Source organism: Lontra canadensis, unplaced genomic scaffold, assembly GCF_010015895.1.
Source record: "Lontra canadensis isolate GAN:19392208 unplaced genomic scaffold, GSC_riverotter_1.0 scaffold5, whole genome shotgun sequence".
Taxonomy (NCBI): domain Eukaryota; kingdom Metazoa; phylum Chordata; class Mammalia; order Carnivora; family Mustelidae; genus Lontra; species Lontra canadensis.
The window spans coordinates 7,569,528-7,593,648 of NW_022630999.1; the positions used below are offsets into that span (position 1 = coordinate 7,569,528).

Below are 24,121 nucleotides of genomic sequence, written 5' to 3' on the forward strand. Positions count from 1 at the left end.
GTGAACTGAAGGAGAAAGAAACTGTTATAAAGATCAGCTAAGAAGCCACTGTGATTAATCACTTATCACAACACTATCACATTCCCTATTTTTAGTATTGCCTATTAAAGAAAAACTATCTTTCATAAAAAGTAAGATAGAATAGAAATTTTTCAAGATGTACTTTGTCCAAATGAAAAACTAAACACGAGTTAAGATTTGTTTGGCAAGAGGCAAGAATATAGAGAATGAAAAGTAGAAATTAGACTCGTAGACTAAGTGCTTTAAAATTCATTCTTGAGAGGATGAACTTCACACATAATGAGCGCATTGAGGGTTGAGATGTGTGGCAATGGAACTTTTTGTAAATGCAAAATTTTGGTACTACTGGACGCGAGACGGTTAAAGTACATTAATACGAGCCAGCCAACGCAGTTCAGAAATAAAACAAACCCAGGTGCTAAAATTAGGATTTGGAAAAGGGACACTCAACAAGCAGACTAGGAACGCCCACTAGTGTTTGGAGCTCTCCACCCAGACACACAATAACCCCTTGAAGACTTTTATGTGCCGCAAGGGGGCTGTCAGGCTTTCCATTTCTGACCAGAAGGTTATAATCATTTTATTTTAGGCAACGCCCTCACTACAAGGCCAAATGAGGACAACCCAACTTCTAGAGCTTCCCGTCTGCCCTACAGACCACAGCTGCCTGGGGCCAGAGACCCAACAGCAAGATCCGCCAGCCAACCACCTCCAGCCAGTCGCATCCATCCTCTCCTACCAGCGCCCGCGGAGAAAGCTGGCTTCCCATTGGACCAGCGTGAGGGCGTGGACAGCTCCCCGATTGGTTTAGAGGAGGGGGCGGGAGAGAGGCGTACTCTGACGTCATGCTCGCCGCTAAAGTATACCTTTTAGTCCAGATTATGTGAGGGAGGGCAAGTCAGAAAGGGAGAAAATAAACGGTAACCACATTTACTCGCCAGTGCAAGCCCTCTTACGGAGCGGGGGTTCCTTCCCACCAGCCGGGCGAACTCCGCCCTCACGCCCCGCCTGCGCCGGGAAATCAGGTGACAGCGGGCTGGCGCAGTCACGTGGCTGGGGCGCGCCCGCCCGTTGTGGCCATGGCGGCCGCTGCTTCCAGTGTGGTGAGGCGAGTGGAAGAGCTCGGGGACCTGGCTCAGGCCCACATACAGCAGCTTAGCGAAGCCGCCGGCGAAGATGGTGAGGGAGCCGAGGAGAGGGGGGCGGGCGGGCCGGCCATAATTCAAAGCTGGCACTCTATGGCGGTAGAGGCTGGAGGCTTCGGCCTGTGGTCAGTATAGTTCCCAGACCAGAGCTCCCCAGGGTGTTGGGCTTCTGACCCTCACTGCAGGGTCTGTTGTCCACCTCCAGGAACTCACGTTCCGTTATGCTAGGGCATTTGCGTCGAAACTGCATCTTTTCATAACCCATGACAACCGCTTACATCTCAAACCCGTGCTGCTCGTCTTTATCTTGCTAGCGACTGGGAAAAGGTTAAGATCTGGATAAAAGTATAGAAGTTTAAATGAGTATTTGAAGGTGTCTGGTAGTACACAAATCAGCAATGGTTGTTTTGGATGCAGTGAAGGTAGCTAGACGCGCTTAACAGTTCCACTTTTTCATTGCTGCGTTATACATTTCTTCTGTTTTGGATTCTGAATCCAACTGTAAATAGTATTCTACGGAAGAGCTTTACATTGGTATAGTTTAGATGATTCTTTCATATACATCATCTCAATTCTCATAAGGGCTCTGTTAGCATTAGAACACTTATTTGGAAGCGTCTAAATGGTTTTCTTCGGACAGACTGGCTTAGAGAATTACCTGGACTGTTACTTATTATTTATTTATAAATTTATTTTTCTCGACTTTTAGTTTTAAGTCCAATTCTCTTTTATTACATTTCAGCTTCCTATAGGTTCTACATTATTTTCTTTTTGAGTTTTGAGCCATTATGCAGGTAGGTTTTTAAATTTTTGTGGACTGACTCATTGTCATCGGACTCACAGGAAAATAGCAGTGAAACATTTTGCCAGATAATTGATTGTTGGTGAATTTATTGAGCAGGGCCCACAATGAAATGGCACAAGTTCCAGTGAAGATTATTTGCTGGATTATCTTTTCTTAGGAGTATGTTCTTAAAAACCTACAGATCACCCTGAAGCTCATTTCTTTTTTGGTACATGGTAAGCGTATCCCGGGGTTCATCTGAATAGTTTTTGGACTGTAGTGGCTATTACCAGAAAGTGTATCCAGATTACCTCTAAATAAACTATACAGTGATCTCCACCCCACCCCCGCTCCATTTAAACCAGTCTGAAGAGATCGAAGAGTGTTTTTATTCATTTATCACTGAACCCGAAAGCCATTTTCATTTTCCTGTGGAAGACTTCTTTAATCCAGACTAGAATGAGCAGTGGAAGTAAAAGTAAAGTGCTTTATATTTTTGTTGGGAGATTTTATTTTTAAATATTTTTTTTTTAAGATTTTATTTATTTGACAGAGATCATAAGTAGACAGAGAGGCAGGCAGAAAGAGAGGGAAGCAGGCTCCCTGCTAAGCAGAGAGCCTCATGGGGGGCTCGATCCCAGGACCCTAGAATCATGACCTGAGCTGAAGGCAGAGGCTTTAACCCAGTGAGCCACCCAGGCACCAAAAGATTTTATTTTTAAGGAATCTCTACATACAACATGGGGCTCGAACCTATAACCACAGGATCAAGAGTTGCATGCTCTACTGACTGAGCCAGTCAGGTGCTCCTTGTTGGGACTCTTTAAAGTTGTGAAAATTTACTAAAATTAAAATGATAGTGATCCATGTTATGAGCCATTAATCAGTATTAATAGCAAGATATTTTTATTTTATGAAGTTTAAATAAAACGGGGTTTCATGTTTGAACTGAACTTGGAGTTCTTTTTTTTTTTAAGATGTTATTTATGAGAGAGAGAGAGAGAGAAATCAAGAGACAGACCACGAACAGAGGGGGAGAGGCAGAGGAAGAAAGAGAAGCAGACTCCCCACTGAGCAGGGAGCCCAGTGGGCTTGACCCCAGGACCCTGGGATCATGACCTGCATGGAAGGCAGATGCTTAACGGACTGAGCCACTCAGCTGCCCCTGAACTTGACATTCTTTTCCACACAACAAAAATAATATTCACTCAAAATGTGCCCTTTAATGTAACAACTATGTATTTTTATTAAGTTATAGGGATTGATAGTTCCTATTTTCTGCTTCAGATCAGATTAGATGGAATGTGGCTACATATTCCATCTAAGAATACTCTTTTTATTACTGAATCAATTTTTGTTTTTTTATTTCTCATTGTACAAACATGCTGTGTTTACTATATGGAGGTATGCCATGAGATGGACTTTTTTTCAGGATTATGTAATAATCACTTGTCTGTCCCTTGCCAAGTGTTTCTTTGACTGAATGGTTCTGGTGAAAGTATTGCATTTTATAAAAGTTTGCTAAAATGTGAGCCATTATCCCCCCTCCACTGTACTTAGGAGTTTACGTGAGCTACTCCTTCAGCAATGGTTTACTGAATTCAGTGCAAGTCTTTACATTTAAAATAATCTTGCAATTTAAAAAGAAAATACCAACTCAGTTTCTAAAGAAGCACAGTAAGGAGTGCCATGTTCCGTATAATTTCACTTCACAGTAGTCTTTTTTTTTTTTTTTCAGGGTTGTATAGATGCTACTTCTGGGCTGTGGAGGGAGGGCAGTGCTAACAAAGTATCTTTAAGTTCATGTGAATAGTAGACTTTAAAAGCAATCAGAGGGGCAACTGGGTGGCTCAGTTTAGCGTCTGCCTCCCGCTCGGGTCATGATCCCAGGGTGAGTCCCACTACGGGCTCCTGTTTGGCAGGAGTCTGCTGCTCCCTCTCCTTCTGCCCCTGTTCAGTCTCTCTCTCTCTCTCTCCCTCTCTCTCTCTCTCATGCACTCTTTCTCTCAAATAGATAAATAAAAATCTTAAAAAAAAAAAAAGTAAAAGCAATCAGAATCTGATTTAGATCCAGATTAGGCCTCACCTAGGAAAACTTGAGGTCATCGTATGATTACCAGCAGACACCACTAAAGCTGGTAGTGCCTTTACTTTGACAGTGACAGCTTAGCTATTTGTATTTACAAATGTATTACATTTTCTGTCCATTGGCTAGTGTTGGAAAGGGTTCATATTTCAGAAAGGAAGCGCAGAGGGGCAAACTCAAGGACTTTAGTGTCTTAATGGTGGCCATGTCTAAATTTGACGTGAGATGGTACAGAGGGTAGATACCTAGCACCTTGGTATGGACACTTTATAGGTTAGGGAGGAAAAATCCATAAGAAAAACTGAAACCATAAGAGCAAAGGGAATATGACATTAAAGAAAAGGGAGAAAGTGGACAATGTAGAGGGGAGAGAGGGTGAATTGTTTTTAGAGGACATATTAGAATACTTAGTTCCTTCTTTGAAAGAATTAGGTAATTTTTTCCATTTCTGGGTTTTTAAAGGAATAAAATATGCAGATAGATTACATAATTTTAATTAATTGTAACAGCTATTTACATATATAAATACACAGACACGGGATAAAGTTACAATTGCTCAGCTTACATTTTGTGAGGCATTTGATTTAATGTTTTAGAAAATTCATTTATGAAATTACAAATTCAGTGGAAGCCCTTTGTGTAGTTTATGTATATTGCTTGTACTATTCCAATAAAAGTTAAATTTATTACTTAAACATTGTGTGAACATCATAAAAGCAGCATCATGAAAATGAAAATACAAATTGCATTTAAGAAATGACAACTGAATCTAGAAGTCCATTCTAGCTCTCCAGAATAAATTACCATGATAAACTTGTTAAGAAGGATTAGGCATTATGACATTTCATGTTTTTTGGGGTTTTTAAAGATTTTTTCCATTTATTTGACAGAGAGAGAGAGACAGTGAGAGAGGGAACACAAGCAGGGGGAGTGGAAGAGTGAGAAGCAGGCTTCCCGCCGAGGAGGGAGCCCAATTCGGGGCTCAGTCCCAGAACCCTGGGATCATGACGAGAGCTAAAGACAGATGCTTGAGGACTAAGCCACCCAGGCGCCCCAGTACTTCATGTTTTACAAAGATATTATTAATATCATGCTGCTTCAGTGCTATAACATAGTATCATTTCAGGTACACTTTTTTCTCTTTAACATTTTGAAATTATATGAACTAATCTTCACGTTTTTATCTTTTACAGATCACTTTCTAATTCGGGCCTCTGCAGCTCTAGAAAAATTGAAACTTCTGTGTGGAGAAGACAAAGAATGTTCAAATCCATCAAATCTTCTAGAACTCTACACACAGGTACTGAAACAGATGTGATTTCTGACATATTATGGAGAAGATTGCCTATATGAGATGACTGACTCCGAAGTTTAGATGTGGCGAAACCAGTTTATTCTCTATTTAAAGTGTTTGACTTGGGGGGCACCTGGCTGACTCAGTTGGTAGACCACGCAGCTTTTCATCTGGAGGTTGTAAGTTAGAGCACCATGTTGGGTGTAGAGATTACTTCTAAATAATAACTTTAAAATAAAAACAAAATGTTTAATTTTTGTCAAAAAGACCTATATATATAAAACATATGGACTTGAAATTTTGAGGCGATATACAAAAGAGTAAGATTTATTATCTAATGTATTAAGGGAAAAAATCTTGGAGATCACAGAATTGCTTCTCTTTGTATATAATTAAGCCAACTCAAATACATGCAATTTCCAAGTTCGTGAAGGTTATTAGGAAAGAATGAAGATCTCTGTCAAGTTCCTGATTATATTTTTCCCCCTGAAATTTATCTTTTCTTAGGATTTTCAACAAAACTCTTCTGCAAGTGTCATGTAGGTCTATAAGATTTTTCTGTGCCCCACCCCCATTTTTACTTTAAAATTCCAGTGACTTTGTGGACAAGACCTATTTTCTTGGTTTTTTCAAACACTGCTGAGGCAAGTTGACATTAAGAAACCTAATTCCATTATGTAACTAACATTCCTGTAGCACTTTATAGTTGACAGAGTGTTTCCCATGCTCTTACATGATTGCGAAGATATAATAAAGATGAAGTGGTTATAGGAACTAAATTTAGATAAGCTTCCAAAGTACACACGTGTAGCACTTAGGTGCCTGGCACTCTGCTTTCTGTTAGGAAGCTGGGTTCTGCCTTCAGATATCATGGTTCAATGAGCCTATAAAAACTGTACTCACAAACCCCAAAGGCCCGCTGTTATTTGACAGAACTTTGCCTGGCTTTCTTTCCCTTTGGAAGACTCCGTGCTTGTTTCATGTCTTTCACGTGGGAGAGTTCTAAACATTTTATTTATTTATTATTAATATTTTTTTTTAGTAGGCTCCATGCCCAACATGGGGCTTTAAACTCATGACCCTGAGACAAAGGGTCATATGCTCTACTGACTGAGCCAGCCAAGTGACCCTAAATGTTTTAATTTACTCCTAAAGATAAGATGAAAGGCCTAGAGATATAGATTTAAATTCTCTAGGCTTCCTTGGACCCTAATTTTGGTTCTGAATCAACAGGTAATTATCCATAAGATAATGATCCTGCCCTTTGTGGCTTAAGCCTTCCAAAGAAGAACACTTAGCAATTAAGTAATCCTGTGTGCTAGTTCCTGTTCTGTGTGCTTTACAGATGTTAATTCATTTTATCCTCAAAGCAAGGAGCTTTGAAAAGCACTTTCTTCATTTTACCAACAAAAGAAAGTAGTCCTGTCCTGGGTTAGTTAGGTGATTAGTGGTAGAACTCAGTTTCCTTAGTCTTAGTCCAATAAATTAAAAAAAGAGAAAGGGGGGCACCTGGGTGGCTCAGTGGGTTAAAGCCTCTGCCTTCGGCTCAGGTCATGATCCCAGGGTCCTGGGATTGAGTCCTACACTGGGCTCTCTGCTCAGTGGGGAGCCTGCTTCCTCCTCTCTCTCTCTGCCTGCCTCTCTGCCTACTTGTGATCTGTCAAATAAATAAATAAAACTTAAAAAAAAAAAAAAGAGAGAGAAAGGGTTGGTTAGTTTTAAGGTACTTGAACAGAGAGAGCGTCCCTGTATTTAGGAATGCTAGGGATTTGGTGTTTAAATTGCATAATGTTGGTGATAATGCTGCCTTTATTGGGTAGCAGGATACATATCACCCAAATGCTGGTTCTGCACTTGAGGAAACAAATCCTTTGAAGATTAAATATGTAAAACTAGAGCTATTGACCTTAAATTGATATAGCAAGCATTGAGAAAATGTTCAAGAAGTATTATGTGTAAATTGCAAAGAGCATAATAATTTTTTTTCATAATTATATCATATGTGATTAGCTTATCCAAAGTCTCAGTTCTACTTACTTATTTTTTTGAGAGAAGCAAGATCATTAATTCAGTATTTTAGTAAAATACCTATGAAGTTTCCTATAAAGTGCATCTGATTATATTTTTCTATATATTTACAGATTCTTTACATATACAGATAATATTTTTTAGACATTTTTCCTACTTTTCAAATATAAATATTGTGCTGAAGATTTAACTGTCTAATAAAGCATCTGTATATGTAAGGTTAAACTGTTAAGAATTACTCATGTTTTTATGAATATTCTTTTTTTCCCTTTTATTTCAGGCAATTTTGGACATGACATATTTTGAGGAGAACAAACTAGTAGATGAAGATTTTCCTGAAGATTCTTCACAGAAAGTAAAAGAGCTGATCAGTTTTCTTTCAGAACCAGAAATTTTAGTTAAAGAAAATAATATGCATCCAAAAGTAAGTTTTGCAGTCCTGTAAATTATAGTGAAATGGTGCTGATTCTTGCTGTATTGCTTTTCAGAGTCTGTAATTTTTCCTCCGGAATGTGTGTTTGTCTCTATTTTAAATTAAGATTAAAGGAGGGATATATGAGAGTTTAACACTTCAGACCAACATCATAACTAAAGTATCACATACATGTTTCAGAATATTTGCATGATGGAATTGTGTTGGAATTGATGGTGCCTGATCATTTTCTAAACACAGATATTTGCTGTTTCTTTCCCTTTACTTTTGCAGGTACTGTTTTCCCTAAAGTCCATAGTGATCTAATTACCACATCTCTTATGTCCTTTTTACAGTTCTCATCCTCCTGGACATTTGCTCCTTTCCTTCCCATTGATTACCCCATCCGTTTGAGGTCCTGCAGGCTCCTCTTCATGTCTCAGGGCCTTGCTCTTATTCTTTCCCAGGCATCTCCCCTCTCTTCCATCCTGGAAGGATAGGCCCTTGCCAAGGATATCTTCCTCATCTCTGACTCTCTCTGTTCTGTCTTTGCTTCATAACTTGTTCACACGCTTTTCAGTGTCCTGTTTAGATGATTCCAAGATTTTTATCTCTAGACCCAGCTACTCTTTTAAGCAAATAATTCTTTAACTGCCTGCTGGCTCTCTTTACCTAGGATATATTTTTTTTTTTTTTTCTCTATGTGTTTATCAGGGGATGCTAATTGTGGAAACACATAATCCCAAATTTTAAATGATACATCATAGTAAAAGTTTGGTTGATTTATTTTTTTTTTAATAGGGATAAAGAATGAAATCACAACAGCCTCATTTTAGAAATCTTAACTCAGGAAATAGCCTTACTTATTTATTTATTTAAGATTTTATTTATTTGAGAGAGAGAGAAAGAGTGTGTGCACATGTGAGGGAGCAAGAGTGGAGAGAGGAGGGGCGGAGGAAGAGGGACAAGCAGGATCCTGGCTAAGCAGGATGTGGAACTCCATCCCAGGACGCTGGGATCATGACCTGAGCTGGAGGCAGATGCTTAATGCACTGAGCCACCCAGGTGTCACTAAAAGTTTGATTTATTAAAACTGTTTTTTTATATATCTTCATTATTTTATTCTAGCAGTTGTACAGATAAGTGTGATCTTGTTTCAGGTAACATATTTCTGAAAAGTTACCCTTTTTTAAAATTATGTTTTTTGAGATATTGTTGACATACAATGTCACATTAGTTTCAAGTGTACAAGATAGTGATTCAACAGCTCTGTATGTTATGCTATGCTCATAAGTGTAGCTACATCTTAAAAGGCTATTTCAGTACCATTGTACCTTTTTCCCCTGTGACTTAACTCATTCTATAACTGGAAGCCTGTATTCACCTTCACCCATTTTGCCCATCCCTCTGGCAACCATCATTTTGTTCTCTGTATTTATGAGTCTGATTTTGCTTTTTGTTTGTTTTTTTCATTTGTTTTGGTTTTTTTTTTAGATTTCACATGTTAGTGAAATCATGTGGTATTTGTCTTTCTCTGACTGACTTACTTCACTTAGCATGATACTGAGTCTGCCCATGTTGTCAAAAATGGCAAGATCTCATTCTTTTTTATGGTTAAATAATAATCCTTTGTATATATACACCACATCTTTACCCATTTATCTATAGATGGACATTTGGGTTGCTTCCATATCTTGGCTATTGTAAATCATGCTGCAATAAACATAGGAGTGCGTGTATTTTTTTTCAAGTTAGTCTTTGTTTTGGGTAAATATGCACTAATGGAATTACATACTAGTGGATCCATCAGTGGATCAGATGGTAGTTCTGTTTTTAATTTTTTGAGGAACCTCCATATGTTTTCTACAGTGGCTGCACTGATTTGTATTCCCACCTACAGTGTATGATGATGGTTCCTTTTTCTCCACATCCTTACCAACACTTGTTATTTCTTCCTTTTTTTTTTTTTTTTTAAAGATTTTATTTATTTATTTGACAGAAATCACAAGTAGGCAGAGAGAGAGGAGGAGGCAGGCTCCCTCTCGAGCAGAGAGCCCGGTGCAGGGCTGGCCTGGGATCATGACCTGAGCCGAAGGCAGAGTCTTTAACCCACAGAGCCACCCAGGCGCCCCCACTTGTTATTTCTTGTCTTTTTGATTCTAGCCATTCTGATAGGTACAAGGTGATATCTCGTTGTTTTGATTTGCATATCCCTGATGGTTAGTGATGTTGAGCATCTTCACGTGCCCTTTGGCCATCTCTGTATGTCTTCTCTTGAAAAATATCTGTTCAGGTCCTCTGTTCACTCTTTGGTCAGATGATTTGGGTTTTTTTTGTGTTAAGTTGTATATGTTCTTTTTTTTTTTCTAAGATTGTATTTATTTGACAGACACAGATCACAAGTAGGCAGAGAAGCAGGCAGAGAGAGAGGAGGAAGCAGGCTCCCTGCTGAACAGAGAGCCCGATGAGGGGCTCGATCCCAGGACCCTGGGATCATGACCTGAGCCTAAGGCAGAGGCTTTAACCCACTCAGCCAGCCAGGCCCCCCAGTTGTATACATTCTTTAATGTTTTGGATATTAACACCTTACTGGATATATCATTTGTACATAATCTTCTCCATTCAGTAGGTTACATTTTAATTTTGCTGATGGTTTCCTTTGCTATGCAGAAGCTTTTTATTTTGGTGTTTTCTTTTTTTCTTTCTTTCTTTCTTTCTTTCTTTCTTTATTTCTTTCTTTCTTTCTTTCTTATTTCTTTTATGTTTATTTTTGCTTTTGTTTCCCTTGCCCCTGGAGACATACCTAGAAAAGTTTGCTAAGACCAATATCAAAGAAATTACTGCCTGTGTTTTCTTCTAGGAGTTTTATGGTTTCAGGTCTTACATTGAGATTTGTGATCCATTTTGAGTTTATTTTTGCTTATGGTGTAAGAAAGTAGCCCATTTTCATTCTTTTGCATGTAGCTATCCAGTTTCCCCACACCACTTATTGAATGAAAAGTTATCTTTTTAATTAGATTATGAAAAACTTTTTTATTTTAGATATATTAGAATTAGCTACTAACATACTGAAACATTTATTTTGTAAGAAAAATTTAAGTAGGAATAGTTATTTTAATTTTCATGTAGCAATAGATTTCTATACTTCTGATTCAAAGTAAGGCATTCATGTGTAAGTAGCTAGTAAAGGGCAAATTTTGTGAAATGAAAGTTTTCTGAATTGCTCAATATTTTGAAATTAATTTTGATTTTTACAGATGCAAGCTTTCTTTTTTTAGCTATGTCTTTGTTGTTTCAGCCCTGCGATTTGCTTGGGGATGAACTCCTGGAATGTCTCTCTTGGAGACGGGGAGCCCTACTCTATATGTATTGTCATTCTCTGACCAAAAGGAGGGAGTGGCTCACAAGAAAATCCAATTTGCTTAAAAAGGTAAAAGGGCATTTCTTATACATTTTTGATCATTAACATTTATAGGTTTCAAAAAGCTGTCCTTGATGTATTAAGAAAAGTGGTGGAGTCAGTAGTCTGGGTTTATATTTCAGCTCTTTCACTTACTAGCTATGTATTCTTAAACAAATTGGAGTTATCATGAAGATTAAATAAGATAATGTGAAAGCCTTGCAAACTGGGAAATTCTATGTGCTTTTTTTAAGTTTTGAATTTTTATTTTTTAAAATTCAAGCTAGACAGTCTGTATTAATTTCTAAGCATATTTTTGGCCTGAAGGAAACGAACTTGGTTGTGAACCTCTCTGTCAGCAGATCACTCATAAAGAACCACCGTGACCCTGCTGCTAGAATACTGTAGCCCTCTGATTCATCTTGGCTTTTCTGACTGAATCAGTAAATCTTAGTGTTAAGTATCACTAGGAAGTCTAACTTGAGTTAACTGTACACATGGTTTATGTGGGCCTGGAAGTGAGAGGTCACACTTGATATAAGAGTTTGATCATAATCTTTCTAAATTATAAGTGCATACATATTTTAATAAATTGTTATTGAACTCATCTTTATTATCTTTATCCTTTTCTTCCTCTGATAACATTTTGGCAAGAATATTACTGAATCATGTGCTCTTGCTTAATTTTTTTTTTCTCCATGGTTTTTTGCTAATTGGAGCATTTGGACGGTTACATTTATAAAAGTGTTTGGGGTGGTGGGTCCTTCTACCATTGTAATATAATAACCATAAGATAGGTCTACATCTTAGCCAATTTTCTCTTGAGTAAAGAATGGGGGGAAATCAGCATTTGAAGTTTCTACAGTTCTGCATGTAATACTTGTAATTCTTTGACTTTCATTTAGTACCTTATTGATGGAATCAGTTACTTGCTACAGATGTTAAATTATCGGTGTCCTGTCCAGTTAAATGAAGGAGTTTCTTTCCAAGACTTAGACACAGCTAAATTACTGAGTGAAGGTAATGTGCTCTCTTTTTGAAGTTTTAAAAAATTTTAAGAAATTTATTAGACTTAACTCTGATTTAAATGAATTTCAGGTTACATTATATACCAAAAAATAATAAAAGGGCCTTTAAAAAATTTAAATATCTTCTCCTATAATACAGAAAACTACTGCTAATCCCTTTCTAGCAATTCTGGGAGAATTATATATCATGTTGCCCTGTCACATAAAAATGGTCTGGAGCTGGTTATGGCATCATCAGGTTCCTACCTTTTTCCTCCATCATCTTCAGAACTACAGCTTATGGCCTCAGAGGGAGGCACTTTATATAGACCACCATGTAAACGCTTCCCAGAGTTGTGCAGCAAGACTTCCTGTTGAGGATACTGCATTCTCAGTGTCTCAGGATGCTCTTGGGGCTCCTTTCTTTTTCTTTTTCTTTCTTTATTTTTAAAGATTTTATTTATTTGAGATAAAGAGTGAGAACAACAGTCAGGAGACAGAAAGGGAGAAGCAGGCTCCCCGGTGAGCAAGGAGCCGGACACAGGACTCAATCCCAGGACCCTGGGATCATGACCTGAGCTGAAAGCAGATGCTTAACTGACTGAGCCACTCAGGTGCTACGCTAGAGCTCCTTTCACCTCACCTATGTTTCAGTCTATAGAATGGCAAAAGGATGTTTCTTTCAGCGAAGACAAAAAGAACAACCTTCTTAGAAGTTTCTGACACTTAAACGTCCACCTGCGTATCACTGGCAAGAATTTAATCACATGACTTCATACACGTACAAGGGAACCTGGGATGTACTGGATAGCCCTTTACCTGATATACTGCCATCCCAAATAAAATTATCTCTTAACTGAGAAAGAAGGGAGGAATGAGTATAGGGTGGCAACTGTTAGTTCCTGTCATAAATATCTATGCACTTAAAAATGTTAGGGTTTATATTCCAGCTCTTTTACTTGCTATGTATTCTTAAACAAATTCGAAGTATTGTGAAGATTAAATAAGATAACGTGAAAGCCTTGCAAACCCAAGTGATGCTCTCATTCATCACTTGGGTTTTAGACTGAGGTGTGAGAGGGAAGAACCACTTATTTTTACCATCTTTTTATAAATGGAGGAACTGAGGTCCTAATAAGCCAGATGATCTGCTAAAGGTCACATACCTGGTGAATAACATTCCATTATATGCGTTAATTGTCTTTTATACTTCCATCTGAAATCATGATGGGGAAATATCAAATATGGGGAAGAAGAAGAAAACTTAGGGAAAATTCTATAGTTTAATTTTATATTTTTAAATATTTTTCTTTGTTAGCTTCTATAGGCTTTTCCATTGAAAACATTGTCTAGAAAAAACATGATTTAAGTATCATTAACATACAACTGGCTACTGAAAGTTATTACTTTCAGTTAATTCAGGCAAGTAGTTTGTCCTAAAAATCCTGAATACCAAGTGCCATTCCAGTGGGCATACTATTTTGACAAACATGGGGTATTTTGACATATTTGTAGGAAGTATTTCTTTCAGATAACTAGTACAATGATTAGCTGCATTGGCAATGGCCTTTCTAAAATTTTACCCACCCACATGGATTGATAGAAGAGAAACAGCAGGATTGGCACCAAAGCCTACTTAAAATGAAAGAAAGTAAGAAGATCACCAATTTCCCTTATTCTCCCATTTCTAGTCATAGGGTAGGATACTTTTATGGCCTGGAATTTTCTCTAGGATATTTTTGGTACTGGTGTCTTCTCTCTCTCTCTCTCTCTCTCTTTTTTTTTTTTAAGATTTTTTATTTATTTATTGAGAGAGAGGCAGTGAGAGAGAGAATGAGCGAGGAGAAGGTCAGAGGTAGAAGCAGACTCCCCGTGGAGCTGGGAGCCCGATGCAGGACTCGATCCCGGGACTCCGGGATCATGACCTGAGCCGAAGGCACTAACCAACTGAGCCACCCAGGCGTCCCACTGGTGTCTTCTCTTAACTCATAATTTGATTGCACTAGCCCCTAGCTTCCACTGCTTCTTCAACAGAAGAATCAAGAGTCTTTCCAGGAAGAAGGAAAACATATCTGTTCCCTAGCACTTTTGCCATAGGGCTAGGTCCTCTTCTGGTGTTAGCTTCTTGCTGTCATCTAAAGCAGTTTGCTTTTTCCTACTTCTTTTTCAAGATGTAGGTTAGAAGCTAGCAAGCCTGTCTTTCACAGGCTGAATTACTCCTGAAACCCCAGTAGAGAGGGGGAAGCATAATTCTGAATAATCCTTAATATTAATTTAAAAAGTTTATATGAATTACCAAAATATTTTTGTGGCCAGATCTTAATGATAATTTACCCAACTTTAGGTAAAACTCAAAGCACTGAATACTTAGTATGATTGTTATTTCTTTTTCCAAGATGAGATAATTATTTTGTCCTCTGAACATTACTTATATGCCATTAAGTTTTCAGCTTTTAAAAATTACCAAATAAAGTCTTCAGTAATCCTCTTTATGTCATTTCTGAGCCTTATTCTTCTGTGGGCCCTTGTAGAAATAGCTTTGTCAGAATAACCCTGGAGTCAAGGGATTAAATCAAAGTAGTCCTGAGCTTTGCACACCCTTGGTTTATGACCATTTTCATACCATCGAGGACCTCCCTGGTGCCTTCTCAGCAGCATTTTTGCATAGCTTACCCCAGAACGTGGGATTTTAGATCCCCGAAAGAAGCAGCTCTGAACTAGCATTACTAATTGCCTGGGTAGCTTCTTAAAAATTAACAGATTTCTGTGTACCCCCTTCAGGGTCAGTTCAATATATGGAGTGTGAAAATTTGTTTTTAAGGAGCTCCCATAATCGCCTGGGTGGCTCAGTGGGTTAAAGCCTCTGCCTTCAGCTCAGGTCATGATCCCAGTGTCCCGGGCTCTCTGCTCAGCAGGGAGCCTGCTTCCACCTCGCTCTCTCTGCCTGCCTCTCTGCCTACTTGTGATCTCTGCTGTCAAATAATTAACTAACTAACTAACATCTTTTTTAAAAAAAGGAAGCTCCCATAGTATGCGCCAGATTTTAGACATCACTCTTCCTAGTGGATATCAATCTGGCCACCTTTTTTTTTTTTCCCCCTTCCTATAGAAGTCTTTCTGCCCCCATTCTCACTTCATGGGTTATTCTCCTCTTCCCTACCTGCATCCCCCATTATCACATGTGTTTTACCAAGTGCACTGACTTGCATAGTGCAAAGTGGAATGTTTTATTGAAAACCATGCAGAGCATTAAGAAAAAAAATATTGAGTGGGTTAGGCCTTGCCTTTGGTTCAGGTCATGATCTCCAGGTCCTGGGATCGAGTTCTGCATCGGGCTCTCTGCTCAGCGGGGAGCCTGCTTCCTCCTCTCTCTCTGCCTGCCTCTCTGCCTACTTCTGATCTCTCTCTGTAAAATGAACAAATAAAATCTTAAAAAAAAATATCAAGGAAAGTTCATAGGAACAAAAACTCTACAGCTGGAGAGTAGTGGAATCCTTGGGGAAGTTGAAAGGGAGAAAGTACCTGAAATACATTGTTCATCTCTTCTGTTGATACTTATCAGCAGTAGCTTAGCATAGTCTCTGGATCAGCATCACCATAAGTGCTACGACTTTGTGAAAAATGCACATTCTCAGGCTCAACCCTATACTCGAATCTGAAGCTCTAGAGGTGGGGGTACAGCAATCAACATGTTAGCGTGTCTAGGTAATTCTAATGTAGGCTCAAGTTGGAGAACCACTCTTTAGCATATAGCCATTCATTCTCTCTAGTAACATTTTTTTCACAGTGTACCTGTGTCCCCTGTTCAGCAGTCACTCCTTGTTAATAAAAAGAATGAGGCTTAGATTTGGGTGCAAATTGGATCCCATATGTCCCCTAAGCAAACACTCCTCTCACCCTTCCCAAGGGGCTTCACTTTGTGAGACATACTTCTGTTCCTCCTCCCAAACCTCTAGCCTGCTTAAAAGTTCATCCTTCCCTCCATTTTTGTTTCTATCTTTTTATTCCCCTCTACCATTCTTTTTAGGAATAACTAGACAAGGTATAGGATCACAAAAATAAAAATGACATGCATTCAACAAAATGCCATAACTGATACAAAATATAATTCTGAATAACATCTAATGCTTCCTCTCTGAGGTTTATGATCTTGTAACTAAAGGAATAGTGAAAAGAAATGGTTATATTTATTAATATCTATATATCATTTATAACAAATGTTTATACTTAAACATAGTACATAACACTTTTACAATATGTATATAATGTTTTTATTCATAGAAAGCATAATTAATGTAGAGTAGCCTATCATTTTCATGAACGTAGGCTTCAGATTCTGCTCTTAAGTGACTATTTCTTTTATTGATGGTTTAACGAGTCATCTCTCCTGCTAAACCTGTTTTTCTCTTGGTGGTACTAGAACCTCAATTTGAGGTGAAGTGAAGGGGATAACTGTAGGGACAAATTCTGAGACTAAAAAGCTTGCAGTAGATTCAAGACAATAGAGACTATGATAGATTTGAATGTTGGATATTTCTTCTATTTGTATATCTCTGGTACCATCATAGTCATTTCTGATGAGCCATATTAGGTGAGCAGCTGAGATTATGATACTCATTGATGTGAGGTAAACTTTTCTAATGATACATTAGAGTAAATCATTTATTTGTATTCTAGCAGCTTCGAGAAGTTAATGTATCTTAATAGCATTTTATGGTTTCTAAAACTCTTATATATTTTTATTTATGTATTCCTTAAGACAACTCCATAAAATAAGGGGTTTTTCAGATTTGCAAACCTAGGCTCAAAGTTTTCCAAAATCATAGTCAATAATTTATACCCAAATCTTTTGATTCTAGGTCTGTATGTCTACCAAATGAATATACTTAGTGTGCCATAAATATTTAATTATATAATTACTTTATTTCATAATAAGAATGTTTTTAATTCTTGATGGCAACCCTACATTGTATTCCTTTTTTTTCTGGGAATATAAAGTATCTTGGATATAATTTAACATCTTTCATAATTTAGAATTATATGACCTCCTAGGTCATATAATTATATATATTATATATCATACATATATTTATGTATGATAATTTCTGTAGACTCTTATAGAAATACAGGAGGGGGCGCCTGGGTGGCTCAGTGGGTTAAAGCCTCTGCCTTCGGCTCAGGTCATGATCCCAGGGTCCTGGGATCGAGCCCCACATCGGGCTCTCTGCTCAGCAGGGAGCCTGCTTCCTCCTCTCTCTCTGCCTGCCTCTCTGCTTACTTGTAATCTCTGCCTGTCAAATAAAATAAATAAAATCTTTAAAAAAAAAAAAAAGAAGAAATACAGGAGGTGTAGAATACTTGTCTTGGAACTGTATTGCTGATCCTAGAATTTATCCCAAAATAGAAGTTGTGTTCATGGATGAGATTCAGGGAGTCTCCAAATACTCTGAAATTTTATGGAGAATTTGGGGTATATATTCAGGGAGAGGTTCCATTGATTATATCACCTTCTCAGAGAGGGCCTAAAGAGAATCCCCTAAAGGTTAAGAACAAGTGGTCTAAATAATTATTTTTAAAAAATTCTCTGACAGTACCCTGGGGGGTGCGGGTGATGGACCTCTTTTATAAGTAAATAGAGATGCCAATTACATAAGGAATGTATTAGTGATAATTCGGCATTTCTTGGGTAATTGTTAAATAAAGAGGAAAAATGCTGAATGACATAAAAGGAATTGATTAGAGTTTAAGTAGCCAGGTCATCTTTTTAAACATTTAAATTCTAATTTCTCAACCTAAATGATTTTCTCAGGAATATTTAGTGACATTCATTTGCTGGCTATGATGTACAGTGGAGAAATGTGTTACTGGGGATTGAAGCATTGTGCAGATCAACAGCCAGAAAATCATGAAGTGGATTCTGGTGTTTCTGGAGCAAGCTACACAACACAAAAAGAACCTCTGGATTTCCGAGAAGTAGGAGAAAAAATTTTGAAAAAGTATGTATTTGTGTGTGAAGGACCCCTGAAAGAGCAAGAATGGAATACAACAAATGCAAAACAAATTTTAAACTTTTTTCAGCATCACACTAACCAGTAAGTTATCTATTCCTTTTCAAAGAGGAAAATAAAACAACCCATGAAATGGAAGAGTTCAGAAAAGAAGACATCTTGACACTGTTTAAGAATGTTACACTACATAAAGATACCCAGTGTGGTTACCTATTTTTAATGCCATCACCATTTTTCATTATATATTTTTAAATCTATGAAAGAATGATTCTTTAATGTTTAAGATGGCATGTATGTTATTCTAACTCAGCCTGAACTGCAGATGTTCTATAACTAATAAGTAGGAATAGAGTTTAGCTTTATAAGTTTTTTTTAATTATTAGCTTTTTTGTGACATAAATTGACCATTTTAAATATCTTCAGATTATTTTTAAATCTGTCTTGAAGTTTGCTGTGCTTCAGAGATTAAAATCAAGTCACCTCATCGCTTTAGATATATTCTAAAGATGTAAAAATTGGCAAAATAAAAAATTATGACTAGTATTCAGACTCCATTTCCAGAATAGATAAATAATGAAAGGTGCCACAAAAGAAATGTTTCATTTTTTGTTTTACCATTACTCATGGCATTTACAATTTTTATGCTACTGGGCATTATGTAAAAATTTTCAAGTGATTTTTCCAATTTTATTTAAAAGAAAATGGATGGTTTATCAAATGAGTAATGAAGATGAAGTCAGGATAGTCCATCATTAACTCGTATGTGTTTAGAGTGCCCCTTTTCATATGTATTGAAATTTTAATATTTTTGTCTTTAATAGTAGAGATGAGTGATAAAGGCCAGAGAACCTAACTTGCTATCTTGCTTATTGTCTACCTCAACTCCTATTGTCATCTTGGGATGATCTAATAATTTGCTGATATCCTTGACTTCTGTACCAGTGACTTCATCACATTCCAGGAACTTAACTCCCATGGCTATACCTTGAATGAAGATCACCATCCTGAGTTTTTCTTTCTGAAATCTTAAATTTCAGTAATTGATGATAATTCACATCTTTCCAGCTTTTCACTTTCTCATTTTTACTGATTTTTCTTTCTCCTTTATTTCTATTCTATATCTTTAGCTTCTTCACAGCCCCTTTCTCTTGACTGTTCCTCTTTCAACTAAACCATCAGCCCCTTTGAGATTTTCTTCCTTCCCTAACCAGCGTCAGCCTAATATGGGATACTAGGGATACAGATGAAGTGCTCTTCACAGTCCCTTCAAGTCTACTGTCCCCTTGTCCTTCAGTCTGACCATTCTGCAAGTGTCAGTGTTGAATTAATCCTGTCACCCACCTTTTCTGGAATGCTGCATCCCATGTGAAGTACATGCAGCCGTTGAAAGTATAATCCCTATAAGTAGCTCAGCTTCAACTTTAGGAGAGCCCTCAGTACAAGCCTGTTTGTTTCTGGTTTGGCTCCTCTCCTTTTACCATAGTGACTAATCTAAACCTCTCACTTTCCTAATGAGGTCCTCTGTCCCGTCCTCTCCCATAGCATATGGCTCTTGGTCCTATCTTACAGAAATTTAAGACTATGAGGACTTAAACTTCTATTTCTTGGCTTTGCCCTACTCATTTTCCCCATTTTTAGAAGGAAAGAGATTGCCTGCATGCTGTTGAAAGCCAGTCTCTGCCTTTCCTCATTTCCCCTGGGGCTTCTTTTTTTTTCTGCCTACCTTTTAGGTATTACTCTTCCCTGGAGGTCTATCCTTTTTCTCTTTATCCCTCTTCTCCCCCTTTTCCTTTCTCTCTCTCTCTCTCTCTTTTTTTTAAACTTACTCTTAGGTGATGTCATTCATAGCCATGGCTTCTTCTGACACCTATAATGTTAAGCTTATATCTAGACTTGCAACTTGAATCCCAGCTTCTGCTCTCTGAGCCTTCTTTCTAACTGCTTATTAAATGTCTTCACTTAGATAATTTAAAATTCAATATGTCCAAGTAACTAACCCTCATCTTTATCTAAAGTCTTTTTTGGTTCATGTTTTTGGTGGTTTTGATCTTTCACAGTGCAGGGCAATAAGGAATGCCATAATCTAGTTTCTGTCCACATTCCCTGTTTTATCTCTGCAGTGTATCCTGTGTAATCACGTCCTAGTCCAGTTCTAGTCCAGTCCTCAAACATTAATAACCCAGGCTCTTTTTTGATAAATAGGAACATTCTGATAGAGCATCTTGGTATAAGGAAAATGTCTCCCTATCTCTGCCCCATCTTTTCGCTTAATCTTACGCAACTAAGATTTTTATTTAACATTGCTTTTCAACAAGTTTTACTATAAAAATGCCTCTGTGCTTTCTAAGTATAAAGATTTACATCATTTTTAGTGTGATTTTAAGAACCACAGACCACCCTCCCCGACTCTTTTTGGAACATCATGATCAGTTGTTAATTAAACAGGTAACACTGCTTTATAGTTCTTTATGAGTTGGTGAACTCTGTATTTAAAAAAATACATATCTATACATTGTACTTAATGAATGGTAGGCCCTTAGTGTTTTTTTTTTAATTAATAAGAGACATGGTTCTTAAGTGCCGAACACTGCACAAAAGGGTTGCTGCTATTGGATTCCAAACTGCCATGCTCTCTATACCAGTGGTTGACAAGGCAAATAAGGAATTACTCCTCAGGGGAGTAAGTATTGTATAAATTTGGAACTTGAGAAAACCATAACTTTCTCTTCAGAAATGGAAATTTCCATTTTGCCTTCATGACCCTTGTGAACCACTTGGGTTCCTCACTGATTGGTATAGTTCTGAGGGTGCTACTGGGTGCTTTTTGTACTTTTACATCCCCCAACAATTGGAGAATAATTTGTAGACCATAGCAGTTATAATGCTCTTAACTGTGGTGTATTACAAAACAAGGAACAACAGATTTTTTATATGTTAAAGCCTAAGTAATTCTATTTCATTTAGAATGAAGTATCTTCAAGATAACAGATACTCTGCATAAGGAAAGCAGTATAATTTCCTCATCACTAATTATTATGTGCCTACTACATGCCAGGTTTCATCTTAGGCATTGATGATACAGCTTTGCAAAACACCAATTTTTTGGAGTTTATATTCTAATGGAGGAAGTTAACACATTTAACAAACTAATTTTATAGTGTATTAAGTGGTTAACACTATAAATAAAGCAGGGTAAAGGGCTTGTTATAATCTGGAAAGTAGTACTATATTATTTAAGGTGGTTGGGAAGGCACCTGTGTACTTCAGCATTAGTGTTGTCAAATTCTGACCCTTTGGTTAAATATCTTGCCATCCAGTACATTCATAAAGGTTTTTTCTGATTCAGTTCTGATGCAGAATTAAGGAATGAGTCATTACTTAAGACCTTTTTACTTTGATTACATTTAAGGTGTTTTCTCCAGTGTGGGCTTTACTCATGAGTGAGTGATAACCTAAAGGCCTTATTGTGTTTATTACACTGTTTATTACACTGGGGGTTTCTCTACATTTCGAGTTCTCTGATGGTTACAAAAACTTAAACGCTGTTAAAGGATTTTTTCATAATCCTTAAATTCGTGTGGTTCTTTCCCAGTGCAAATTATGATGGTGATGATGATGATGATGATGGTGATGATGTTAAGTAGGCTTTAAAACTTAAAGGCCTGTCTGCTTTGTGGCATTTATACGGTTTCTGGCTACTGTGAATTTTATGATGTTGATTAAGGTGTAAATCACGACAAGACTTTCCCTCATACCTTTGCATACAGTAGAGTGAGGTGGGTTATGGCTAAAACCCTGCAATAAAATTACATTCCAACTTTTACACTCACACTGTGGATTCTGTGATGTTCATTAATGTGGGAAATGTGTCTAAAGGTAATTCTCAGATTTATTTTAATGGCATTTTTAAAAACCCACAACTGGATGACATGCTAGTTTTGGATTACGTGTCACTTTTCTCTTGCCATCTTTCAGGATTCTGTTCCTGGCTCTAATAAGGATACCTTATCTGCAACAGAATCCAGGATTCTGTAGTCCTCTAGTGTCACTTCCTTGTATTATTTTTGACACAGTATGAGATAGTATGTTATTGGAAGTATTATATTAAAATACATTTAATGTATCTGCAATTAAAGTATTTGTTATGTATTCATGCTGGTGTTCTTTGCTGTTTTTTGTTTTCCTACTTCTAGTAGAGATTTCCAAATTTTTTGGAGCATATAAAAATTTTTTTAATAAAACCATATTCCCATATTTGTATCTTGTTCATTTTCTTTTATATCTGAGTGTTGTGTCAGAATGAAAACTTTGTGTCAGTTTACATTGACATCTGAATATTATTTCTTATGGTTCTAATAACTTTCAGACAAGGTATTATAGTGGTTAGGTATATGGCCTCTGGAACCAGAGATTTGAGGTTGATTACTAGCCCTGTCATTTCCTAGTTACGTGACTCCACATAAGTTATTTATCTTTTCTGTTCTTAATATCCTATTATTTAACAAAGGAATAATAATAGTACCTACCTCACAGGTTATTGAAGATTAAATAAGTTAATGTTCAAACTGCTTAATTCAATTGGATTAATTCTTAGGATGCTTAGCACATCTAAGAGCTCAAAATAGTTATTATTTAACTTAAGTCTAGTTCTATATATCAGTTAATCATGCTGAAAAATATAATACTCATCAGGCAGAATAATTGAGTGATAATGTGGATGTGTGTATTAGGTAGAGATGGTGATGGAGCAAGACTCATAAATTGGTAACTTGAATCAGCTAATGGATACATGGGATTTCATTACATTATTAATTCTCCTATACATGTTTTAAAAATTTTCATGATAAAAAAATTATACCTTTGTAAGTGTTCACATTTCTTTGTAAAGCTGAGAATCATTTCAGTACTTCATACTTGAATTGAAACTTGTTTTTCTTGTGCTAGTTCTTTCTTCCTCCTAGAGAGGAAGAAGAAATGCCATATGATTAATCAATTCATGATTCTTCTCTTGTCCGGCCAGCCTCACAGAAGTAAGCTTGCAGTTGAATTAGTTATTGGCCATTAGCAAGAGCATGCAAGGAAAATAACGAAACTTTAAGTTCAGATCTCATAGAACCTCAGTTGTCAGGCTTTATTGAATTTCTGTTATTTGACATTTTAGATCCCCAGATATTTACTTTTGAAGTATAAATTCAAGCCCGTAAGTATTGTGTTCATTATTAAGCATTAAGCACTTTGCTTAATATATGTGAAGGGACAGTGTGTGAGAGAGGTGTATGTATATTATGTTAAATATAATTATGCACTTAAATATTTGTACGTACATACGACTTACATATATGTTCCCTTTAGCTTATCATGACCCTTATAGACTAATAGCTTTATGAAGTTGGTGATCCTTTTATCTTGAAGACTAAAAAAAGGGGATTAATTTTTCAACAGGTGACTTGGGTTATATGTGAGAGACTATTTTGACAATTAAGATAACACAGTGGTGGACAGGTTGATTGTGAAATTTGGAATTTCCATATCTGATATCTTCACAAAAAGAAAGGATAATTGCAGATCTGGATATTGTAAGCAACTACTGGTTGACATTGAGTTTAAACCAGATTATGTAGAGATCTATTATGTCTGTTCTCAAAAATGGAATTTTAAAGTCCCTGGATTATTTTGAATGTATTTTTCTTGTGGCATGTGTATTTTTCTTGTTGCATGTTGTAACAGATAATGCTGTCTTGCTCTTTATTGAATAATCCTAGAGACTTAAAAGTTTTATATTTATAACTTCAGAATGGAATATTCCTTTAAGGAACAGAGCTCTAGTGTTTGAGCAGAGTATTCTTTGGATTAGATTGAAGTAATTTATTTAAAAATGAATGACACATAGTACTAAATAAGTATTTGTGTCCGTCTTACCAGTAGAGACTATATCC

The 24,121-nt window shown here is 37.0% G+C and overlaps 1 protein-coding gene across 1 annotated transcript; it reads left to right on the forward strand.

Moving 5' to 3' along the window:
• Window positions 1-1,001: 1,001 nt before the first annotated feature.
• Window positions 1,002-19,633, forward strand: CUNH5orf51 (chromosome unknown C5orf51 homolog). Its single transcript, XM_032851399.1, has 6 exons — window positions 1,002-1,200; window positions 5,230-5,336; window positions 7,639-7,782; window positions 11,069-11,200; window positions 12,076-12,190; window positions 17,987-19,633. Exons 1-6 carry the CDS (start codon window positions 1,101-1,103, stop codon window positions 18,271-18,273), a joined length of 885 nt encoding a protein of 294 aa, XP_032707290.1. The 5' UTR covers window positions 1,002-1,100; the 3' UTR covers window positions 18,274-19,633.
• Window positions 19,634-24,121: the final 4,488 nt, after the last annotated feature.